This window comes from Hippoglossus stenolepis, chromosome 5 (genome assembly GCF_022539355.2).
Source record: "Hippoglossus stenolepis isolate QCI-W04-F060 chromosome 5, HSTE1.2, whole genome shotgun sequence".
NCBI lineage: Eukaryota > Metazoa > Chordata > Actinopteri > Pleuronectiformes > Pleuronectidae > Hippoglossus > Hippoglossus stenolepis.
In genome coordinates this window covers 11,840,581-11,866,193 of record NC_061487.1, presented here as the reverse complement: position 1 = coordinate 11,866,193, position 25,613 = coordinate 11,840,581, and the positions used below count along the sequence as shown (strand labels likewise).

Genomic DNA, 25,613 nt, shown 5'->3' with positions numbered 1-25,613 from the left:
ACACCTGAGTCGGGCGTGATGTGAAACTTAAAGCTACTGCAAAGCAGCAAAGAGTGTCAGAGTGGACACCACATTAAAATCTTATCTAGATACAGACTTGACAAAGAGGCGATGAAGCCTTACGCTGACCAACCGAGAAAGGCTCCATTTATTACAAGCCATGACAAGGAGCAAATGGAGCAATGCTCCTCGACAATACGATTCTCTGTACCTTCTCCACAAGGCTGAGAGAACACAGTATTCATCCTTGCTGACAGTTAAATAATAGATGTACCACAAAAATGTAATTTTCCTCCTGAACTCCATCATGCTCGTACAACTATGAATTTAGAATCTCAAGAAAATGGATTATACTGCCTGCATGTCATAGGGGCATACTAATATGAGTGACAAGATGATATACATTTTTCTGGGGTGCATTTGTGAGGACCACAAGATTTATAGAGTACTGCAGGAGAGGTCTTGAGGGGGGCTATGTCATATTAAGAGCCTTCATAAAAAATTTAGTTCATAAAAACAAGAAGGGCTATATGATCATTCTTTTCTGTGCCAGGATGATTTGTGAATCTGACCACCAAGAACAAAAAGAGAAATGCTGCAAACAGAGAACACTGCATTTACACATAAACAAGAGTAAGTGACGCTTAGTTGAAAAAAGGAAAACACTCATCGTGTGCTATATACTGTATTTATATTATTGATGAACCAACTGTAAATCTGTTTCGTGTTATGGTCGGCATGTTCAAATATTAAGTACATTCTCCACCGTGAACACACTGTAAAACAGAGAAAAGACATTTTTGTTATGCCGGGGAGACTGGCAGCTTCACCGGTGTCGAACACCCTGCAAGATTTTTTCCAATGCAGTGGCACGACGACTGTACGAACCACTGCAATGCAATCCTCAGGGAGGTATACCAGAAGCTTTCTGAATCAGGAGCACAATAAATGAACATGATCTCCAACATGATCCCTAAACACCAAGTATCATTCCTGATGTTTGGCACTGCATCTCTGGCTCCAGGCCCGGGAGCACAACATCCAAAATGCAGCCCCTCTTGGGTTTGGACACCAAGGACTGATGGGATTAAGAGTGTGTGGGCTGATAGGACTCTGCTCCGATGCTATCCCTCAGATATACATCATTATAGATGGGGGAATCCCACAGGCGCTGGGATTAGCCCGCTAGACTTTCACTGCAGGTGATAAGGGAGAGAAGGAGAGGCTGGCAGAACTACACAACATAATGGGGAGATGGGAAAGCAGAGATAGGAGGGGAGCCAGCGGACCGCACTGCCTGGTGTAATGCGTGTGGTAGGAAACACAGAGCGCTTGAGCATGAGTAACTGCGAACAATAGCTACAGGGAAGGACAACTTCGAGATAGGGGAACTTCACCAACTCTGGGAAAAGAAAAAAAAAACATGGGGTGCATTGTTCTGACTGGATGTTGAAATGTAATAAGATGAAGTGTGGCGCAGATGGGAGATTTCATTTTTTTATGCTTTCCACAATCCAATGGAGATTTCGTCTCTGCGGATTTGCGAAAGGCACCGGGCAGAGCTGAAGGTTAGAACGTGACAGACGTTACATGCCAGTCGGTGTTAAAACATTGTAAATGAAGACTTCGTGGTGCAGCGATGTCAACGTGGTTTTGATCTACCATTTGAACGTTCACCCAGGAATCTCGGCAACTGCACCCAACCAATGACGGACAGTGAAATTCCTTTCATTTAGCTATGCAGATACAGATAAACCATATAGAATAATCCCCCACGTATAGCTCGAGCAAAGGCACCTCAGCTCTCTCTCTCTCTCTCTCGCTCACATATCAAACATGTATTCCCTCAGCACTCCAAATCCCAGCTTAACCCTCACCCTACGAAAACCAGGCAGCTAGTTATCACCGCGGCTTTGACATTAGCATGCATGCCCTCTCTCATTTGGGAGATCTTCTTAAGAGTCAGGGATGATAAAAAGCTTTCCTCTCTACTGCTCTTCCATTCCTGACTTTGACTCACCCTTCCTCTGCCTGGACCTGCCCGCCTCTAACTATGAGTTGGAGATGAAACGCTTCATTCCCTTTCTTTTTCTCCTCCTTTTCTATTATCATGCAGCGCTAGAGCCGCCCTGCTTGACATTTCTCTTTTCTTCTGCTCTTCTACTGTCTCAGTCTACACCTGCTGACTCTTGAAAAACAACTGCTGTCCTATGCAAAAAAGTACCCCTATTTCAGTGCTCTTATATGCGAAGTCACATCCACTTTGGCTTTTCATTGTCATGATTACAACCAATTCCTTGGGGCAATTTCTTTTAACTGCTGGATGAATGGCCTATCAGTACAACAGTAAGTTTTACAGGGGTTAAGTTTCTACATGGACCCATAAAATAGCACGCCTTCCTGCAAACACACAAATGTGAGAAAAATAATCTGTGCATGTCAGTGGGAGATGTGGATGGGGCGAGTCTTGAATCGGTCAGGGGCGAGATGAAACCAGAGTAAACTCCGTCAAACATTGTTTAAAGTCTGATTTGTCATTCCATGTGTAGATTTCTGCCCCGTCCTCCTTATATTACTTTAGAAAGCCAGGGGCTAAAAATATATTCCCACAACGTCAGTATAATACTTTGATAATGCAATTACACTGCTTCGTGGCTGAATAGGGAGGGCAAAGGAACATGAAAGTGGGTTCGGGAGCACGAAGGGGTGCCGGAGCTATGGATTATGAGAGAAGTTGATAATGAAATGAAATCATCAGACACTCAAGCGATTATGCTAATGAACACATTCCGTATTCATCACTGTTTAATCTGCATGCGGACGGAAGTGCGGAGGCATTTTCTTTAACACCAAAGGCTTAGATTGATAAGGGGCTGAGTTACAGTACGTCACCTATGACACGTGGAGGACTGAGGTGGGGTTAACGGTGAAAACGCAAAACAATTACCAATTTAGAGAGTCAATTTGAGAAAGGAAAGCAGTCGTTACAGCAGCAGCTAGTAGAAGTTGTTGTAGCTGTATTGTTATTTTTATCGCGTTGGACAATGTGAAATCCTAGTCCCAGAAGTTTGAAAAATGCACTTGCAAAAGCAGAATCTGGATGATACGACAACACCACATCAGACAGACCTCTTACTGAAACATACTGTACATTAGAAACTATGCTATAGGTCAACTGGTATTGAGCAGATACGATTTCAAAGTGACCCCTGTAACCTTTGCAGTGTGATCAGGTGCTGTAGGAGAACGAAGAAACGTGAAAGGTCTTGTGCCGCTGTGCTGAAAAGAGGAACTGGTCCAGGAGCCTCATCACATTGACAGCAGATTAGTGCTCTGCAGCGCCAGAGCAGACGGTGCAAGATTAACTTTGATGTGCGATTCCGCACAGAGCAGCCGCTGGATATCAGCTCCCTCCACCAAATGGCCCCTTAACTCTGGGTTTGCAGCGTGTGCATTCATGAGCTACAGTATCTAAAAATCAGCTTTTAATGGTAGAGAACAGTTTCACCAGGTTTTGACCTAAATGGATTTATTGTCTTGGTAGTATTGTATCCACCATAAAGAAACATGGGATGATTTCTGGCTTAAATGTTCCAGTTTTATCCATTAGCCATCATGGCACATATTGTTTTCAGCATCCATTAATGAATTAATTGCTTTTTTGATTAAAAATTTACACACAAAAATCCTTTGAGGATCAGTGCTACTCAGCCCATAAAATGTGCATAATGTTTTGTATGAAAACACAATACTTAATTGCCAGTGCACCCATTTAAATGATCAACTGTTAAAAACCATTAAGTGTAAATTTAAAAGAAATAATTGAAAATACCCATCACTGTCTCCAGACCTGAAGGGAAGGTGATGTCTCGAACAAAACCCCAGATTTAATTTAATATACAACTATAAAAGACAAAGAAAAGCAGCTAAAAGTGGTGAATGCTTTGATATCAAAACGTCTGAGCCTCACATGTTATTAAATCATCTTCATGACAAATGTGCAAACTATGCTGGTGAAGACTGCGTGATAGGAATGAAAGAGTGGACCTTACATTGTGATTGTTGTGTCAAGGTACAGTTTCTATTTTGTGATTAATTTTATGGGCAACATCTGAAAGATTAATGTCACATCAAAAGATTTAAAAAAAGTAAATATCCAGTCGACCAAATATAGTCCTAGAATTTGGAGGAGAAGAAAAGTCTCAGGATAATTAAAGGTTGGGGGGAAAGGGATTGATTTTCTTTGTGCTCAACACCAGTAAACTTCTTGATTCTGTTTGAGTTGCAACTTTAAATTGTCTATATCAGCTTTTTGCACCAAACAGCTGCAACTGCTCATTTTCAGGTTTGCTTCTCAAACAAATCTACACACACATTCAGGATAGAAAGGTATCGCCTTGAACAGTATATTGAAAGTAGACCTCAATACAGAAATGGCCTCGGTCTGTTCCTCAGAGTGTCTTTGAAACAAACGTCAAGGTACAAATTCCTGCCGTTTAAAAGAAGTTCAAAAGAAACACTTCAAAAACCCCACAGTGAAACTGGGGAGACTAGTGGAGGCTGGGATGAGACAGAAAGAGTGCTGAAGCATAAAAATGTAGCGAGCGCTCTCGCTGAGAATTTGGACAGCAGCCAGCCCGGCGACAGGAGTGAGCCCAGATAACAGTGAGTCAGTGAGTACCAGGAACCAGCGAGAACCTGTGGGGAAGTATTGGGAAGAGCTGCATCTATTCTAACAGCTGCTGACTGGCCCTTGGGGCAGAGCAGAGCTGCTTGCTGCAGCCATATCCACCATCTCCCCATCTGCACCACGCCACTTCATGCGCATGGGGACATCATTACTTTTTCCATTTCACTCCATGGGACTTCTCCTGTCAAATCAAAAAAAATGACATGAAAAATAATAACTCAGGGCCATGGCAGAACAACAGCTCCAACACCAAAAGGCTGTTTTGCAGATGGAAATTGGTCTTGCATCCACACAATCTGTCCGTCATCAGTGGGGTTATTGCTGCGTCTGCTTTCACAGCAGGGGGTGGCCGAGGCCTGAATTGAACTGACCCTGGGCCGCTGGGAGAAAGCATGTGTACTTAATGACACAACTCCCATTATTTATAACCCCAGTATGTTTGTCACTGCAGAGGACAGGCCTCCCGATGAATAACGATGTTAACACTCGGGAGGCAGGTGCTGGGGCAAAGCGCTGGCTCCACCCGGACAGCGCATTCAAATGTACCGTTAAAGAGTTGTGACTGAATGAAGGTTATTCATTTTAATCACACTACAGCACACCCCTCTCTCCCTCCCACTGTCCCAGGGGGTTGCTATATTTAAGCACTTTTTCATTTCTTCTTCTTTTTTTGGTCTTGGCTGATGGCAAGGCAATTGCTTTGTGGGATGTCTGCCCTTGAAGAATCAGACAACAGAAGGAGATATTTATACATACTGTAGATGTGGAGCGAGAGCAAGCTGCATCAGATTCGCCACCTTCCTCTTTGACTGCGCAGTGGTAGGAAATCAAATCATTGGCTTTTTTTTACTGCCCACTTTTTTGCTTTTATTTCCCTCTTTTGTTGTTTCCCCTTCAGATACAGAAACAGAAGGGGTGTTGGTTTTGTACCTGCACTATAAGAGTAGCTGTCTGTCCTCGGGGAGAGAGGGGGAGTTTAGTAATGTTTGTCTCCCATTTCTCCCATTCATTCTCCCGCTTTCTAATTGGTCTTCTCCATCTGTTGAGGCCTACACATTGTCTTCTGGGGATGCTATGGCTAAAACATCCTATCAAACACACAAATGCATCTGGGACAGCCTTGTTGGCGGTCTGTCGTAGCAGAGGGTGTGTGTGTGTGTGTGTGATGTATAATCAGAAGACCAGCAGCATACAGCATGGAGATAAGTAGATATAAAGAATACGCGGCACCCAGATATAAAGCTGGCAGGATTGGCTACTTGGAAAATTAATCTATCAGCACACAGCAGATCTGTTGGTGGCGAGTGACATACTTTAATAAGAATTATTTCACCAGATGACGATGTTGACAGATGCCGGAAAACACAGTGTCAGTATTATTGACTGAATGCCAAACCCACATAAACTAAATCTTTTTCCTCTGCAGTCCCCAAAGATGTCAAGGAAACAGAAAAGGTTTTTTTACAGTTCGAAAAAAATGGCAATGTCTTTGGAGTCTCTTCCAATTCCCTCTTGGACTTGTTAATGATATGGGAGATTGTGTTGCTCAAGCTTGTCACTCTTTACATCCTATTGACTGGGAGTTGAACGCTCAGGATCGAGGAGTAGGACGATGTGTTTGTGGTAATGATCACAGTCCATTAACTTTGATGGTTGCCATTTCATAGAAAAAGACAATGGGAGCTGGGAACGGTAGCAGCTTGTTTTCTGACACAAACATGTGTACACAAAATCGTGGGGGGAAGAGCTCGGAGGAGTAAACTGCGGCAAAGTCCACACAGAATTGATTTCTGGATCTAAATGAGACAACCTCACCTTTGGAGGTAATTGAATGTCACATTAGAGAGGCAGTTGCCGGGATCTATCTCCCAGGATGCTCGGTTGTGATTCCCCTGTGACTTCCAGAAGACAGCGAGGACCGGAGCATCCAGCATCACCACCAGCAGATACATCTGGAATGTAAATGGTGTGCCTGTCATGTGTGTTTCCCAGCATGTGACACTGAGACTGTACGTGCAAGCAAAAGGAGACTGAGCTGCATCTGAAATTAATTGTATTGTCTGGCTTTATTAATGCTGACTGTCTGGGTCGGTTTTCCTCTCTGCCCAACTCAGTTGTCCTGGCTCGGTAAAAACAGGACACACTCCATTTGTCTGTGGCTATTATGTAAAGATAGGGCCATGGATGCCAGAAATCCAACTCTTAAGCTCCTCCACAGGGATTATAGACAATTGGCTAAGAGGAAAAAAACAAATAATCACCTGTTTATGGTTTTGCTGTAATACTTTGAAAAAAAGCTAAAATCCCCACATGGAAATGCAATCATTTCAGGGGAGATATTCCTGCATAGGGCGCCTGCAGGGAGACAAACAGACAGGAAATCCCTTAGGTGGGAGCTGAGCTCACACTTCAACAACGCCGAGACAAACATAACTATCTACGTAGTAATCATCAATCCCACTCTACATAAAGCTTTTAAATTGTTGCAGTTTTTAAGTCAGTGGGATCCAACCAGTACAATAACAGAGGGTGTTGACAGGAGAGAATTTGTCATTTATTTATTTTAACATTTAACTTTAATATGCTTATCTGCGGAGCCCTGGTCACCTAACATACCCCCTGCAATCTGTATTCACTACCACCATGTAACCTTTGAAAAGAAATAACCTAAATTGATTAAGTGTTTTGGTATTTTAACATTTTCACAGCTATGGCTCAGAAGGATCTGGGGCCTCATTTATAACCATTACATACAACAAAAAACAAACTTGAGGGGAGGATGTGCGCACTTCCATGCTAACTCCGACCCATGCGTACCAACATTTTGGAGACGGGAGGTGAACTGAAGCCAGATTGTTGATCCACTTCATATTAACATTAAAACCAACAGCGTTATTTGAGCTCGCGCGACATATCTGTTCCATAAGAACCTTCAATTGAAAATATGTACAACAACTTACATACATATTGTTGTGTCCCATGATGATGACATCTGTGACCTTGGATCTTTGAACTGAGTCAAGTATTACACGGATTGACCCGACCGAAGCAAACCATCCCAGTACAAACACAAAACTCACCACTCTGGTTTATTAGCGGACAGGTCTGTGTGTGGTATGATCAACACTGTATAATATTGACCTTTCTATGTAGAGCCTCTTTTAATCATTTAAATAAATAATTGTATTAAATTGTATAGATATGGGACATCACAGTTGTCTCTGAATGTAATAATCCTGCTGTTTTGGATGATTAAAATACGTCGATACAGCAAGCTCTGTCACATTCTCAAAGTGTGAAGCGATTCTTTTTTTGCCTTAGATCTTTTTATTTCAGGCTCTGTTCTCTCTATCGTACTCACTCTCACTCACTGTAATATCAGCAGCAGCAGCAGAGTACCAGTGTATTTTCTTTATTAATGATATGACTGCTGTCCCATAAAATCGCTCTTCACCTCCACCCCGATGTCAGTGTGGGAGTTGCTCTTCTTCTTTTCATCGCTTGATGCCATGATTCACTGTGGAAACCCATTGGTCAGCAGGATAATTTAGTATTCATGAATCATGAGGTGCTTTGCATTGACCATTTATGGTTGAATGCTGGCGGGTAGAGGGCAGCACATGAGGCAGATCCATGCACGAACATTTCCAGGCGGACTGTGATTTATAACAGGAGCATTGCGGTTTTATATATCAGATTATTTATTTGCATATGCTATTTTTGGCTTTTGTGCGCACGTACACTTTTAGTAGGAATCATACGCACTATTTTATAAATGAGGCCCCTGGTCCCTAACTGATGATCTCTTTAGTAAAATTAGCATAATTCAATGAAGAAATACTATGTAACAAGTAAGAGCTCTGCATGTTTTACTGAAGTAAAAACAAACAAGAAAGTATTATCAGAAAAATGCACTGGAGCATCAAACTAGGGACGTAAAACCAAGCAGAGACACCGATATCATAGATTTTACAAAAAGGGGAACAAACCATCCAAATTGATCACAAAAAGCAGCATCTCACACTGCCTCACGCATTACATCATCTGATGGCTCCTCAGCAGTAGACATCAAACAATTAATTTTCTAATTTGAACATTCCTACAATTGACTCCGACTGAAAAACAGAATTATAATGGAATCTCACAGTGAGGAGAATTGTCGCGGCAATTATGTCTCTTCAGAGTGGAAAAAAACCCATGTCCAGATGTGTTCTGAATTTTCATTCAAAATAATAGGAATAAAAATAAAGTAGTCCCTATTTATCCAAATGCACTGGGAAAAAACATCCACTCACTCACTCTCTGCTAGACATATACTTTATGGCTATTAACGAAAATATGACCCACCTGATTGTCCTTCATACTGATTCTCTTCTATTATTGTCCTCTTCACAGAGGGATCAAACAGTCACTCGTTCAGTCCACAACGTTTTGTCCAAGGTATCAGATCCAGTGGCTTGATAGTATCTCACTTTATGTAGATGATTCATTATTATATGTCACCAACCCTGACACAACCATACCTACAGTTCTAAGAGTTCAGGATCAGTCCATTTGCAAGAATGATGAAGAACATCCCAATCTGCCATTTAAACATTCAGTTAGTTGGGTGTAAAAATCACCAATAATAGTTAAAGTACAGTGGGAAATCAGATCCAAATGTCTATATTTGTTCCAAGCATAATCCAGTTTCATACCACTATAGTTTTTTTACTGCATTCAACCAGATGATCCCCAGTAAAATATTTATGGAGAAACAAAAGGACTCAGGTGGCCTCTCGCTTCTCGACGTGCATATTTTAAAGCCGTCTCCCTGTGGTTAAAGGATTTTTATGGTATGGCCGCTGCATGACTCCAGACTGAAATAACCACAAGCAATCCACACTCACTTCCCGCTTTGCGCCGCTCATAATTGCCAACACTGGTTAATGATATTTATATAAACTTGGCTGTAACCAAATCACAATGCACTGTATAGCAGTTTAACATTTCTATTCACTCACTTATATCCAATAATGAACTTTCCCAACCATCTTTATCGGAGAAATGCTTCTAAATGTGGTAAATGACAAAGGTAGCATTGCGGATCTGTACATTGATAAAAACTTTGATAAAACTTTTGCTAGGTTTGAACAATTATCAAAAAAATTCAGACCGACTATTTTTCATTTCTTCCGGTACTTTCAAATCAGGGACAAGGCTCGTTGAAAAATTGCTTATTTTCCTACAACCCCTACCCCAACTATCTTGCCTGGACTTTTTGTTAAAGGTCGATGTGTTAAATAAGTGTAGAGTCTCAATGATTTATTCTCAGATCATGAACATCTCATATTCAAGAACAATAGGGAGATGATCTAAGGGTCTGCTGTCAGATGAGAAATGGGTTATGGCTCTTCCTTTGATCCTTCCCTCCTCTATATGCTCAAGACATAATGTGATACAATTCAAAAGGCTTCATTGGCTCCACCTCTCTGATGACAAACTTATATGAACATGCCCAGACCTAAACTTTACATGTGAAAGGTACAAAGAGATGCCAAATCAGATGCACCCTCAATAACTTCAATTTGTATTTTTAATTAGTTGGATTTTGTTCTTTTTGTTTTTAGTGACCCGTCTCTTTCAGATGTCATTGTTGCAGCTTTTTTTTAATCATTCCATTATTTCTGTACATATTTACACTTTGAGATAGTGACAGTAACATTTGAAATGAATTATCTATTGATAAAGTATTAAAATATCACCCATATTTTAGGTTGTTGGCTTTGGTAAGTACATGGACGTATGTTCTCTGCTAAGTGCAATTCTAGTTAAATATGTATTCCATCATTGGATTAAAATTATTAGACATAGCATGCATTAAGATTGGTCTTAAATGTCTAACATACTTTGGTCAAATACAAAGTCAATAAAACAGCACACCTGTATAAACAGCTCTGTTTAGTTACCCTGATTTTAATTTTTAGATATAATATCAAAATTCCACTTTTCCCTGTTCCTGGAGTTTATCATTATATGCCCACCCTAGCAAAAAGACAGACAGAAAGAGAGGGAATCATTTCCCCACCCGACTCAAACAAGGAGAGGACCTATTGTCGGGGACCAGCGGAGAATCACGTGAACAGCGCCGTGCCGCGCGTGTCGGCGGAACTACTTGTAACCGGTAGTACCAGTGTAGACGCCTCACCCGCCCTGTTCACGCGCATTTCTCAGCCGACTGCAGCCTCCTCCCTTTGTTGCCGAGGGTGACGTCTCCGTGTGTGGCGTACACAGCTCCGGGAGGCGGCTCGACAGCTGCGCAGCCCCCAGTCCCAACGTCAGACAGGGGAATCCACCAAGCCAGCCGGGACGCGGCGCCCGAGGGCAACCATGAACTTGAACATAGGTTATTTTATGAGCAACATACACAGTTTTGGCATGCATAAGTGAAGTGTGTGAATATACACACACACACACACACACACATATATATAAACACACACACACACACACACACACACACACACACACACACACACAGACTCCAATGCAGTTTAATCCAAAACATTAGCGAACATTATATCTTTTTTGCCAATAATTTAGGTTGTATTTAAAATCTGAATCTCAAAAATAACTACTAGCCTACTGTACTTCATATTTTCCATACTTTCCACCACAGTGTTCTGCTTAATGAAACATAACCTCACGTGAAGCTAAAATACAATTACAGCAAAGTGTCCTAACCTGCCGCCCCCCCCCCAGCGGGAACATGATGAGTGACACATTAGCAAGGGAACACAGGCATCCTGCATGGGCACACTTAATACAATTCAGCAGAATGACTAAAAAATAACCATCGAAATTACAAAGAAACAGCACTTTAAAATGTTAAAGATTAACAATGTGACGTTAGAGCTTGCAAAAAAACATGCAACATGCAACGACAATTCTAACATCTTAGTTTGTTGTTTTAGCATGCTAACAATTTGCTTATTCACACTAAGCACGAAGTACAGATGATATCGGTGGTAGAAGAAAAGTTAATAAAACGTCTATGAGACTCTTATGCCCTGGTCTTCTCTTTACTCTGCCCTGATTACCTTACAATTATAAGATAACCTGGTATTTTTAGACTTAATCACACCACCCTACTGTTTCATAATTATTGAGTTTACGATTCCCAAGCATTCTAATTCTGCTTTGTTATCATATTAATCTTTTCCTCACTGCTAATCAAGGTGAAGTGTTCTCTGTGTGAGATCTACAGTAAGCTCACGAGGTGTGTGTCAGACACAGGAAAATACAGATTCTGCATCATCTCTGGAGAGTGTAATTGTTACTGGTAAATATATATAGAAGTGATTACTACACATATTTAATACAGGTACTATCAAAAGGAACATTTCTTCTGCCAGGAAGCAGTGCAGAAACCTGAAGATGTCCAGGCAGAGTGCAGCGGGATGCGGGAGAAATACTCTCAGAAAAAACAGGCATCACTAAATCATGAAATGGTATTTTTTAGTGTGGTTGGTGTAGTAAACAACTGAATCACACGATTAGCTGGTGCTTTGTTGGGGCAGGGGGGGGAGGGGGGGCATTCTGTGGCTATGTGTAAAAGTCGCCACACACCACCGCTCTGTGGGATAATAAATTATCATGAAATACAGGCAGTAGATAGACACTGGCATGTGCTGCCTTCCATCTGTCATGTGACTACTCTGAATTTACAGTGGGTGGCTCCAATAAAAGCATCATCACCATTTCCTGCTGGGGTTATTTTTTAAAAGTCAGCTTGTGGTAATTCAACTGCATCGTATTGTTATGTGCGATTGAAATTTTTACCACCTTTGAATAAATTTCGGATGCACACAAAACAGAGAACTAAAAGAAATAATGCAATTTTTTAGAGTGGCAGTTACTGCAGAGCCAGTTTATTGGAACAGTCTATAATGTGCTGGCTTTATTGTGCCCATCACCAACATAAAGTGGCTTATAATAGTAACTATAATAGCATCTGGCAGTATCTCATCAGGTATTATAGACTGCTTAATAATAACTGATGTATTTATATTATATTTAAAAAATCCATCACACTTGCATTAGATAAGCTGAAATGATCAGTTGATGGATCTGAAGGTCTGAACCTGACATAAAATAATGGAGCTATATGATCACCACTTAATATGTCATCAATCCATCTGAGGCCGCATGGAGACGGCTAACGAAGAAGGAAATATTGAGACTGCGGTGCGGTCACCGACACACCTGTATATTGGAAATTAGTTAGAGGTGAAAGAGGAAAATGTCGCCCTGCAGCACATGCCCTGTTTAGTTTCTGTTTGACCAAATGGCCTACATTAGGTGATATATTTAGCTATTTATAGGAGCCGGGGCAGGCAGGAAACAGCTGCCATGCGTCAGGGTGACAGGCTGACATCCCTCATCTCAGCAGGACCTCCCTGGCAGGCCGACAGGAGGAAGCTCTTTATACCTAAACTGAAATGGGACATAGCCTCTTATCATTCATACCACATACAGAAACTAATAATCTATGGAGCCTGTGGCAAAGACTCAACAATGAAACTGGGTTAAGAGTGGCTACTATGGACAGCTTGATTCAAAGCCACACTTGTGCGCCTTACAGAGATCTGTACTCTGCCTTTACAGCAAACACTGTGTATTTCATTCAAGTGGGATCAGTATTGATCACGAGGAGCTTTTATTGCATCCTGGCTGCTGTAAACTGGCACGAGATTCCTCCGCTACTGGCAAAAAGGAAATGGTTCATGAGCGGTGAGACAGAGCTTTGAGCTGACAAACAAGCTCAATCAATATTCATGACTTTGCCATGATGCCGCTCACGTTCAGGTGTTCGGAGTGGGATGGGAACCAAGTTTCAATTAATGTGCTCGTATCAAAGTTTTTGCGTTTCTCCGGGAGTCTGATGACAAGAAAGGCCTTCTGTTTGTCGCTGATACATGAAAGTTCATATTGATTTCAACACTCTCACCGAATACAAGAAAGTAACCGGTGTTAACATTACACATCGCTACACGATATAAGTGTGTCACCATGAAATGAATATGTGCTCCGCAGCATTTAAGTGTAGGTAGGTGGAAAAACTAGGGTAACTGTCAAGGTAATGGATTTCTCTCATTTCACCCCAGTTAGTGTTTTGCCGAGAGGCATTAAAAAAAGAGTAAAAGTGTCTTTTTTAAAAAACCTTATCTAAGGTGATGTCCTATCGCTCTTCAGACGAGGCGGAAGTTGCATTAGTGTTCGAGCTCTTCTCTGTTTAATTCTCGCGGCAGACTGATTATTGCTGTTAGCTACAATCTCTGAATCTCTGCTGATCACAGATGTTGGCTTGTTGGCTGCTGGGCGTTTTTTGATAAAGAGACAAATGTCGAGGGGGAGGAGGGGGAGCGGGTGGTGGTGGTGGTGGGGGGGATTCTCACATTCTCCCTCTCTGGCATTATAAACGCTGGCACTGTTTCAAGATGCCGTGTTTGCTATGCTGTCCCATTCGCCCGAGAAATAATCGGTGCAAGGAGCAATACATCCCACAGTCTTCTCAGTGACAGGAGGGAGGATCATCACCTTCCTCGCAACTTTTCGCTCTTACATCTGTGCCACAAAGCTGGATTTCGGGGTCAGGAGGCTGGTTCGACTCGGGGAAATTGAGTATAATGAATACTAGTCCCATGTTTACCATAGTGACAGTGGCGTCTATAAATAACAGAACAACTGTTTCCCTTGAAACCAGCACTCATTACATGCCATCACAGGAAACCGTTGAATGTTCAGACAGCCATAGCAGACTTTGTGTTACAGCTCTCAATGAAAACAAAGGGCAGCTTGTTCTTTCAAAGCTGATAGGTTTAAGAGCGACACAAAAAAGAACAAGGGCAAGGCCGGTGACTTTATATGTTAAACACTACAATTTATTACAGTGATTTTATTCTCTTAATGCTAATGTTCCCGTGTGGGACTTACTCAGATCAATTAATTCCTCTGTTCAACACTATGTGGAGTTGATAATTTGTTTTCTGACCTCACAGTAAAACGCTGACCATGAAAATTTAAATACTTAATTATGAATTACTCTCTAAGGAAACATTCAGCGGCTGTTCTTGACTTATAAACCATTTGTTACACAGTACATGGAAGGTATTGAATTAGAGATCCAACTAAAAGACATGAAATGGCCTGTCTGCGATGAAGGCGCAATAGGTTTGTTAAGGTTTAGGGAAAATTGTGATTTAGATTGGAAGGATTATTTTTTATAAGGAACAATTGTAGTCATACTGTGAAACACAACTGTGAGAGTCAGTTTGAAACAGGAAATGAACAACATTTTTCTCCACGTTAAAGTCCAGTGTTTTGTTGACTCATCTATCCACTTCAGCTTCCTCCCCATGTGGACTCTATGCAGACTGTGTCGATTGAAAATAAATGTCCCCTGACTTTCTCCTCGGCTCCTGTCATGATTACTTTGACCACTTGAGGGTTTAATCACTTGAATGTAAACATAGGTTGTTTGTAAGGAACTTGCTCAGACGGCTGATGTTGCCATTCTGCCTGAGAGGACAGTCTCAGATGACCACTGTCTTTGCTTTACCATAAATATGAAGCTACAGTTCAGCCTGGAGCTGGTTGGCTGAGCCTTTAGCCTGCAAACTAGAAACAGGGAGAAGTAGCAGGCCTGTCTCTGTAATCACCTCAAAAGCTCACAAATCAACACAATGAATCTTATTTGTTAATCCAATCCATAACACCAAGAATGACTCAATGTGGTTTCTTTGCCTGAAAAAGTGACAACAGGACTATAGGAGAAAAAAAGAAGTAAAAGAAGAAAAGATTTTCACCCTTTTGCGAACACATGGTTGACATTAAGAAAATAAAGGATGATCAAATTGAGAAACATAAATCACCAATTTGACATAAAGGAAATACAAAAGCAAATAGAGATGTTGCATGTCCTTCACAACATGACAGTTACAGACACTAAAAACTAATGAAAAAAACATTAGGAAAAAAAAGGATATTACTGAATCAAATATGACCATATTGTTGGAACCCTAGGTTGACAATACGACAGCTGTCATTGTTAGAGCATTTTCCAACATCATACACGAGTGGTTGACTTCAGCAATAGGAACCATCTGCTGCATGTTTTTGTGTTTGTATAAAATTACAAAAGAAATGTTGGTGCTGATGAAAATAAATTTAGAAATAGCCTATCAATGATATTAATGATGAAAATGTTCCCCTTATAAAACATGACACACGGCTCTCCCCCACATGATATCACAATACTCTGTGTAATGGTAAAAAGAAACAACTAAAACAATCTCAATATAAGCTTTGTAAGAAGAGTAACAGTAACAATAAGAATCAGTGTTAAGAATATAAGGCTCTATATTTAGACTGGCAATCCCAACACTTTGTATATTTCCTTTTAGAGCACATTTATTGCGATCCTGATAATTGCATGGATCTAATGTTAAGCAGAGGCTAAACTAGAAGACTAAACGAAAAGAGAATCCACTTAGAATACGGTTGTACATTTCAACAAAGTGATGAGGAGGCATTGTGTGTGTCTGCATACCAATCTCCATGACCAGACACGCCATTTTCATCTGTATGTTAATGCTGACTATGTAAATAAGCCATGCAGCACCGGAGGAAGAGATAACTGTTGGGCTTGGTGCAGAAGATAAATTTGCACGCTACAATATTTGATCCACTGATCGCACGACACACACTTAACATCTGATGTCTTTTAGAACATATCAACTTTCCAGATAGGGCACAGACACATAATGGGAAAAGTTTCCTCATTTCATTCACTCACTCAGGCTGGGTCAGGGTTTCTGGGTTTCTGTTAGATTGGATGGAAGTGGAACAAGGCAGAGCAAATGCCTACCAACAACAATGAAATTGAGGTGATGCGTTTTCTCAAATATCACCTTATTTCCTAATGCAGCCACGCCGCATTCATCCTGAGCAACTTAAAGCCGTAAAATTACATTAATCTCCGATGTTGCTTGCAAGACAAAGAATAAGATAAAAATGCTGAGCAGTGGGAAAAAATACTGATGCCGTATTTTATGTCCTCACACTACGTTACCCAGGCCCGAGTGCAGAACGTGCTAGTCTATTTCCCTACTTAATGCAGCACATTCAAAGTGAATTAATGAAAACCCCCCGCGTGGAATGAGTGTTATTGGTGCTGCCTCGAAGACGGGTTGTCAAAGAAATCGAATCAAATGGAAGGACAGCCATTTTGTCCTTGCCATATAGATTATTTATCAATCTGACCATCCGCAGTGACGCATGCCTGCTTTTAGAGTCAGTTCACACACACAGTATCCTCACATCAACCTGCCAGCTGGCCATAATCAGTTTTTCGGTTCAGGGTTGACTGACCACAAATACATTTTCCTTTTGACATTGTATTTCAAATGATATATATATATATACACACACTGTATATGTGAAACAGCATATCCACAATCAAGTAGAATAAGGCAGATTTTTTTTTATTAATTCTCAATTTTCAATTTTCAATTTACGTATTTTCAATTGAGGATTTGAGTTTTTTTTCTACGACGCTTCTGTCTTTCTGAATAATCTTAATCCTCTCTGAAGAAGGCTGCCTGTTCCCGCCCCTCGCTCTCACTCCTCCATTTTGCAGTAATTTGCATGGGCAGAATCAAGCCCGCACAAAACACATTTCAGTGCCAGGTTCCCCTCATTAAGTCACCTGTCACATCAGGACCATTATAACCAGCCTCACATTAGCATCACCTCTCCTCTCCAATAAAGCACCTGGAGGAGTACTGAGCCTATAGGCTAATGGCAGCCTACACATCGCACATCAGCCACTTCTAGTTTACGTGGTTATACATCACGTCGTTCAGAATGCTGATTGAATTGCTGATTTTCATAATGTGCACAACATACACAATGCCAAGTGGTGTAATGTATTGTACTGAACACAGAAATTACACTGATTGCAGCACATAATCAAAGGCACCAAATGTTCTCACTGACTGTCGAGCTCAGTTGAAAAAAAAAAGTGAAAATCCTCTTCATGGAAACTTGGCCAACCACATGAATACTATATCATTAAGACTGCATTCGTTATCTCTTGGTTACAGATACAGTAAAAGCCCCCCCCCCAGACTGTTCCTGTAGACTTCAGTTACATTTGACATGCAGCGAGGGGTTTGGACTTCAAAAAGCTTTGCTCTGCACCACATTGAATCTTGAAGTTAATGCTTTGCATTGTAGGCTTTGATTGCCATGGGGCTAAGGTGTCAAAACTGGCAAGCATGATAATGGTTATACATCTGGTGGTTTATGGGCCCTATGGTGACCCTTGGGTCTGTTAACCTTGCCTCCTCTGTCTTATAAATCCTACCCTGAGAGGTTTATAGGGCTCACTTGTCAAGCCTTTCCATGTCGTATTTGGTGGATGGAGCTGTAGCACAGACAAACTACACTGTGATAAATTATGTATCTGTTGAGACTCAATGCAATGCACAGCCATATGTGTTGTGCCGTAGGACAGTGCACAGAGTAAATGTCACAACAAATCAGTAATTAGAATGATCACTATTCTCTGCATTATCCAGAGGCATAGGCCAAAAGAAAGGTGCTGATACGAGGATTGCGAGTTTAGTGTGTGTTTGAAAATAACATTTGTGTCAGAAGCTGAGGCCAGTTAGGTCTATCAAAGGTAATGTCTGTGTCCGGAGGAACGTGTGTGCCTCTGTGCCAGACAAAACCCTGTCCTCCGTTATCCTCTTCCCTTGTGGGTTGCGCTTGACTTCCACTGTTTTCACAGCTGCTCTCAACAGTGCACTCCATTACACCTTAAATCACTTAAAAGATCTGAAGCACCAAAAATTCCCTTAGCAGCTAATTCAGTCTGACTGTGTGGATCATCCAGAGAAAACAAGAGCACACGAAAACACCGGATTCAGGCCTAATAAAGTGCAACGCTATCTCTATATTGGAATCTATCGCTGCCTTAAATGGACAATATTAAATCAAGTCACAAAATTATACTCTGAGACCAGTGCGGTTTTCACAGATATTGGAGAACACAGTAGCGCAGATAACAATCGCATATTTTACACCCAGTCTCTCAGTTCTTGAAGATCTTGGCAGCCGCATTCTCACAGAGGCAGATTCTACTTTGTAGGGTGTCTGAAAGCAGCCACAGAGATTAAGCTCAATAAATAAGGTGGGATAAGTGGTTCTTTTCCTGTGTTTGGTGCCATAGAGCAGTAGACACAGAGGCGTGACACACAGCTGCACAGTGCTATTGATTCTCCAATGGTCTCCAGGCACCATTCAGGCTGCCTGCCAAGTGCCTCTGAACAGGAGCCCCTGCTCTCACAATATCTGCACGTCTGCTTAAGCACAATCAATGGGCCATCAGCAGCGGAGAGAACGCACACCACTGTCTTTACTTCAGGGTGCAAGTCAGGGAAATTGAAAATATATGTAGTGGAAAGGCATCATGATACTATGATGATGGCATAAAACACCATTGACAATCAGAATGAAATCAAATGCTTTCAGAGGCCACAGATGGAGGATGCAGCCAGTAGCACCATCGCTGGTCTTTACAGAGCTTATTTGTCAGCCAATGAAAAGACTACCCCATTCACATAGATAACTATTTGCTTGACATGGATCTCTTTTTCTGCATGCTGAGCTCTGAAACACCTGACCTATCCCTGATCACTTGAGCATTTGCAGGTTAGTGGAGGAGAGCACAACAGCAGACATTTCCCCCACTTCAGTGTAAACCGGAGACAACGACAACCGCAATTAAATTCTACAGGCGTTGCGTGAGATGTGTTTTTTAAAAGCACTCTTTAAGACAATGATGGATCATGAGAAGAAGCCGACTTTGTCTTTCAGTGATAAGCATTCAGCCTCTCCACCGGTGGTCCACTATGCAGCATTTTTGCGCCACTGCAAGGCTTCAGTTTTAGGTTGCAAATCTGTCAGCCGGGCTGTCATGGCTCACAATGGAGTGACAGAAAACGTCCCCATTACCAAGGACATTTCAGTTTTATTTTCACACGGCAGAACATCTTTTTCAAATCCATCTTAAGCAACACAAAGGGGATTCCTGGCTGAATGCAGCAAAATCTTTGTTGCTCCCCAAAGATAAATAATGCACCCTCTTACACAACTCGTCTTTCATCTCCGTTTTGAATCTGAAAGGAAAGTGTGGCCGACGCAGCGTTACGTTCGAGGTGGCAGCTTCAATCATCAGCTCGTGCTTATCACTAATTATTCTCTCAATGGACATTTCGAGGGTGAGTAGTAGTTTGACTGGTATTGAGTGAGTGCAAGGGGAAGCTTTGTATGCAATTAAGAAGAAAGAAAATCCACTAATGCATTGTCAACACAGCATGAGAGCTGACACATAGATATTAGTGACCGATAGTTTGAATGATAGAAAAATATATGTTGCCTGCAGATCTGAAGCATAACCAGGTGCAGAGTAGCTGCAACAATGCAGATATAAGGACAGACAAAAACAAGAAGCATCATATCTAATGTATGGAAAGTCAATTCAAAACATTATGCATCATTAACACAAATAAGACAGAAAACTGTCTATTTAAAGCTTATATTCATAGAATTATGCCTGACACATCTCAAACATGTAGTTATACGCACAAAGCCACATTTACACACACATATACACACCCACAGACACACAGCAAGGACACACAAGTACACACAGCCAGTGGCAATTTGTTTTGCAATGTTTGATCCTTGATGTTATGACTTTGAAATTAAAAGACAACATTATTTCAACAGGACCTCATTTCTGTGTCATCAGTGAAGAGGACTAACATCGCCTGAGAGGCTGGGCACAGCCTGGCACATGCAGCAGTGAGTAAAGAAGACACCAGGATATTTTTACGCACAAATAAGAAATGGTGTGATCATTATTTCCCTCTGCATAGCTTGCAATCGCACTTCAAGCAGCCAAACGCTGCATTCGTTTTATGAATCCGAACTGATGAAAACCAAATGGCAGCTGCTCGGCTCACTGACACAACTTTTCAGCACCTTGGAAAGCGCACCGCCCCATGGGTGCTGAGCTGGGGTGAATGACGGCAATAATAATAATAATAGTAGTAATAATAATAACTCAGGCCCCACAGCTGAGCGGCTGGATGCACTCATCAATACAAATTAATTTGATGTAATCTTCTTAACAGTGTTTAATTATTTAATGCTACATCAGCACATAGTACAGCTGACATTGTTCATGAGCATGAAATTAGCATTCAAATATTTACTGTACCTCGGTGAAAGGAGGAGAAAGAGACAGGAGCTGAGAGAGAATGAAGGAGAGACAGAGGAGGAGGTGTGTGTGTGTGTGTGTGTGTGTGTGTGTGTTCTTACTTATTCAGATATCTTTGTGGGGACCATTTGAGCCCACAACCTACAGAGTGAGGACATTTTGGCTTGTCCCAAAATGTCCTCACTTTCCCAAAATGTCTGACCAACTTTAAATGGACTGTTTCCGGGTTAAGACTTGGTTTTAGGGTTAGGAATAGACATAGGTTTAGGTTAGGGTAAGGTTTAGGCATTTAGTTTTGATGGTTAAGGTTAGGGTTAGGGACTAGGGAGCATGAAATTTGCCATGGATTTTTTGTGTGAAGCACTTTGTAACCTTATTTAGATAAGTGCTATACAAATAAAGTTATTGTTATTATTATAGTGAACGCATTATGCCAATGAGTCTCCTAACTACCATAGATGTAGAAACGTGTGTGTGCTTCTATACTCGTTTTGGTTGCCTCTATGGGACCTTTTCCAGCATAAACACTGACCTTGTCAGGACCAGTAGACCTAATGGGGGCGAAAGCCATGGTCCTAATGAGGTGGTTAGGTTAAGGTTAGGCTGAGGTATGAATTGGTCCTGGTTAGGGATAAGGTTTTGGTTTCGGCACGCCGCAATGAATGGAAGTCAAAGAAAAGTCCTACAATGGTTAGCTGTGAAAAGTGAAACCATGTGTGTTTGAGTGTATGTGTGTGTTCCAGATGTTACTCTTGTTGTGGGGACCCAAGTCTATCTACAAAGTCACATTATGGCGATTTGTTTTCCTAATGGGGATAAAAAAGTCCCCATTCATAACATTTTAAGGTGAAGAATGTTTTAAGATTACATTACGATTAGATTAAGGTTAGGTTCAATTTAGATTTAGGTTAAGGGTTATGGTTAGACCTTAATAACTATGATTAAGGTTAGAGTGAGTCTCAAGTAAATCAATGAAGGCAATGTAATGTTCTTTGACATTACATTTGTCATGGAAACACAGCTCTTTCTCTCTCGGTGTGTGTGTGTGTGTGTGTATGTGTGCGTGTGCGTGTGTGTGTGTGTGGCCTGTACACTTGTGCCCCTCTGGCCTGCGGTATGCAGGATCTTAACCAGTTAGGAGCCTCATTCTGTCTTTCTTCCGTCCAATGACCTCTCCTTCCTGTTATTTGGACTTTTTTTTCCCCAACCACAAACCTCTCCACCGTCTGTTGTTTGGCCACAATGTGTTTTTTCCCCATTGTGCTGACCTTTCCAGAAAAGCTCATCCAATAACAACAAGCAGGGAAGTGGGTTAACCTTCGGATGAGAGGTGCTGGTGAGGTGCAGCCTCATTGAAAGGCAGTGAATGGCGCACACAAAGCACACCAATGCCGTCCTCTGATTGGCTGAGCATCCACCGGGGCAGATAATAGGCCCAATAAACGCACACCTGTGGCCTCTGCACAACCAGCTAAAACAATGGCGGAAGAATTTGGGCTAATTAGCCTCTGTGTCGCCCAGCATGCTAATTTCACTGCTCAGGAATTAGAGGCATACAAATGGTTCATTACTGGGTGTTGTCATTGTAATGAAGCAACATGGGGACTCGTGTTTGAGAGAAAAGTGGGTGTTTCATGGAGGTGAAGAGAAAACTGAGAGGGTGAGTTGAGCGTGTTCAGCTCCAACAGCTAACAGGCTTACCCCAGTGTTGTCATGGTGACGATGGTGTACCAGAACGCAGCGGGGATGCTGGTGAACTTGGTGGCTGAGGAGCCTTTCTCTGCATAAAACATGACCGTGGCGAAGATGATGATGGCCATGGTGAGGGAGAAGAGCAGGAAGCCCAGCTCGGAGGCGCAGCTCTTCAGCGTGTAGCCCAGGATGCGCAGCCCCGCGGAGTGCCGGGAGAACTTGAAAATCCGAAAGACCCGGAAGACTCTGAGGGTGACGAAGGCGCCGCTCACCTGGTCGTTGTCGGTCATGACCAGGCCGATGTAGTAAGGCATGATGGCCACCACGTCAATGACGCTCATCACGCTCTTCATGAACTTGTAGCGGCTGGGGGCCGCGATCAGGCGGAGGAGATACTCGACGGTGAATATCATGACGCAAGCAGTGTCCAAACAAAAGAAGGCCAGCGCGTACCGGTCCCCGCAGGAAAGCTCCTTGGACCTGTTGGGCAGAGACCCGCACGGAACCGTCTCCACCACGTTGGCCATGACCGATATGGCGATGAAGAAGCCGGTGACATAGTAGAAGACCAGAGCTAAGGTGCTGGTGTGGGGGTTTTCAAAAGCCCGCCACAGGAACTCCCGGTACGTCAGGTTCACCGGCGTGACGTCATTGCTATTGTCTAAGTCCTCGTCGTCCTGGAGCCTCTCCGCGTTTTCTCGCCTCCGGTCCTTGTACTCCTCATAGCAGCAGTCCCCGATGATCTCCGGGATGATGCCGAAGAAGGCGAGCTCCTCGTCGTAGGCAGATATGCACTCCTGGCGCGGATAGTGTAGCTTCCCCGTGCGGTAGAAATTGAGTATGTGTCTGAAGATGTCCGGGTCGCGGTCGAAAAAGTACTCGTTCGTCTCCTCGTGGAAAAAGAAGTCCCTCTCCGTGCTCCCCAGCAAAGTGTCCGGGTAGCGCTCCAAAGTGTTCCGCCACGTCTGGAACTTGGTGCCGCTCACGTTGAGGATGATGAGTCCGTCCTTGGCTTTCTTCCTCTCCTGGGGAGGGATGGGCATCGGGGTGCTCGCCACGGGCATCCATCCTATGGCCGCCGCTCGGGCGAAGGGGAGCCAAGCCGCTACACCTGCTGCCATGCTGACCTGTGCTAGTGTTTCAGAAACGACCCCGCTCCGCTGATCACCGGGCTACGACTCGGAGATGAATCGCATCTGCAGGGAGAGCAGCAGATACAGAGACAAGCGGTGGTTATAGGCTGCAGAAGCACCTGAGCTGATAGGAAAACACACAGACCCATTTACTTGTGCTGATATTGCGCATAGCTCTGTTGAGTAGCCTATCACTCTCCAGCCTTATACCCACAGTGGAACTGTTCAGCTATGGAAGAGCCTACTTTGCGGCAGAATATGAATTGGATCTCGAGACCGTCACCCATCAATAAGCAGGAATGTGTGTTTTTCTCTGCCCCCAATAGTGAAGTGAAAGAAAACCCACCTCAGGAAAGGCTGCTCTTTAAACTGTATCCACGGGGAGTTGGAATAAAAACACCAATCCTCGGTAGAGAACACTTGCGATTACGCCTCCCATCTATCTGTCACTGCAGCCAGGCGATAGAGGAAAACGGTACAATAGCGTCGCATCAACAAGTTCAACAATTCAAGCGGCAGTTTCTCAGCAGAAAGTGGCCGTTCAGCCCAGGCGCGATCCTTTCTTCCCTTTTCTTTTCCCCTTTTCCTCTTGTTACCATCCGCAAAAGGCAGCGGCGCTCAGTTGCATGCGTTTTCCCCTCTCGTTGCAGCTATACTCCTCAATAAACTCCTGTTCCTCTCGTCGACTGCAAGACCACCCTCCCCCCTCTTTTTCAGCACCAAGCATCAGCCAGGCTGTGGAGAGAGGAGAGAAAATCATATGCAGTAGAGAGAGAGAGAGAGAGAGAGAGAGAGAGAGCGAGTGCGAGAGCGAGAGAGAGGAGTGGTCCTATATCTGCACCCAGAAATTCCTCTGCTGCTTCACCGTGGGGGAACTAATCAATGCGTAATGGTAGAGTAATGTCAATAGGCGGCTTCGCAAAAAGCCCCGAGTTACGGTTTGCGTTTGCGTTGCGCACCACGGACCCTCACTATTCCACTTAACGTCGTTAATATGAAGGCGCGAACTATATAGGGGGGGCTTGTTTCATGTGGGGGTCGTAATTTGTTTGTGTTTTTGTCCGCATTGAGACAATAACGCATGAAGTGCATTGAAGTTTCTCTGTGGTCCCTGAAAGGAGAAATAACACGTGTGGTCCACTCGGTGTGCAGAGTTGAGAGTGGTGCCCTTGTTTGATTTATGTGTTAAAAATGCTGCAACATGTATTGATTGCAATATAAGATTTTTTTTTGATTTTTTTTTTCTGTGGGAGAAATAAATGTAAGGATTTCAGATCTGCAACAAATCTTGATCGATATTGTTCTTTCCAATTGCATCACTCTCTTACACAGCCTCAAAGGTCAACACTATCTGACTGCACCGCTCTACTGACATTTTCCAAAATAACCATAATCAATGAAATGTCTCTTGTTGTTCCATATCGCAACGCTGGCGTCTCCCGCGGGACCCGAGACAGCTGCGTCCGCCGTGAAAGCATGTGTCGCGCCGCGGCACCATATTTGGCTGCGGATCCACGCATCGGGGACACGCGGAGCACGTTCCCACACATTTGAATTCCCTTGTTTTTCAGCACCACGGACAGCACCCGAGCTCTCATGCAGCCACGGGGCTTCACGGGCGTCTCAGTCAGTATCAGCACATACAGCTGCTGAGCTTCTGCGAAATAGATGGCCTCTCTGACCATTAAGCCAGACTCACTCCCTTTCGGGAAATTTACTGCAGCTGTTGCGCTTATCCAAAGTACTGTAATTTGCAACAAGTGAGTAG

General features: G+C 42.8%; 1 protein-coding gene across 2 annotated transcripts in view; it reads right to left on the bottom strand.

Moving 5' to 3' along the window:
* The window catches only part of LOC118109669 (potassium voltage-gated channel subfamily D member 2), a 35,964-nt gene extending 11,345 nt beyond the window's left edge, over positions 1-24,619 (bottom strand). The window contains exons 1-2 of one of the 2 annotated variants that reach the window (XM_035156961.2): positions 24,192-24,619; positions 22,722-23,908 (exon numbers count right to left, since the gene is read on the bottom strand). In XM_035156961.2, coding sequence (XP_035012852.1) covers positions 22,722-23,833 — 1,112 coding nt within the window. In that variant the 5' untranslated portion in view covers positions 23,834-23,908; positions 24,192-24,619. The remainder of the gene's footprint in view (positions 1-22,721; positions 23,909-24,191) is intronic. The other variant, XM_035156962.2, reaches the window with a different exon arrangement.
* Between the last annotated feature and the right edge of the window lie 994 nt (positions 24,620-25,613).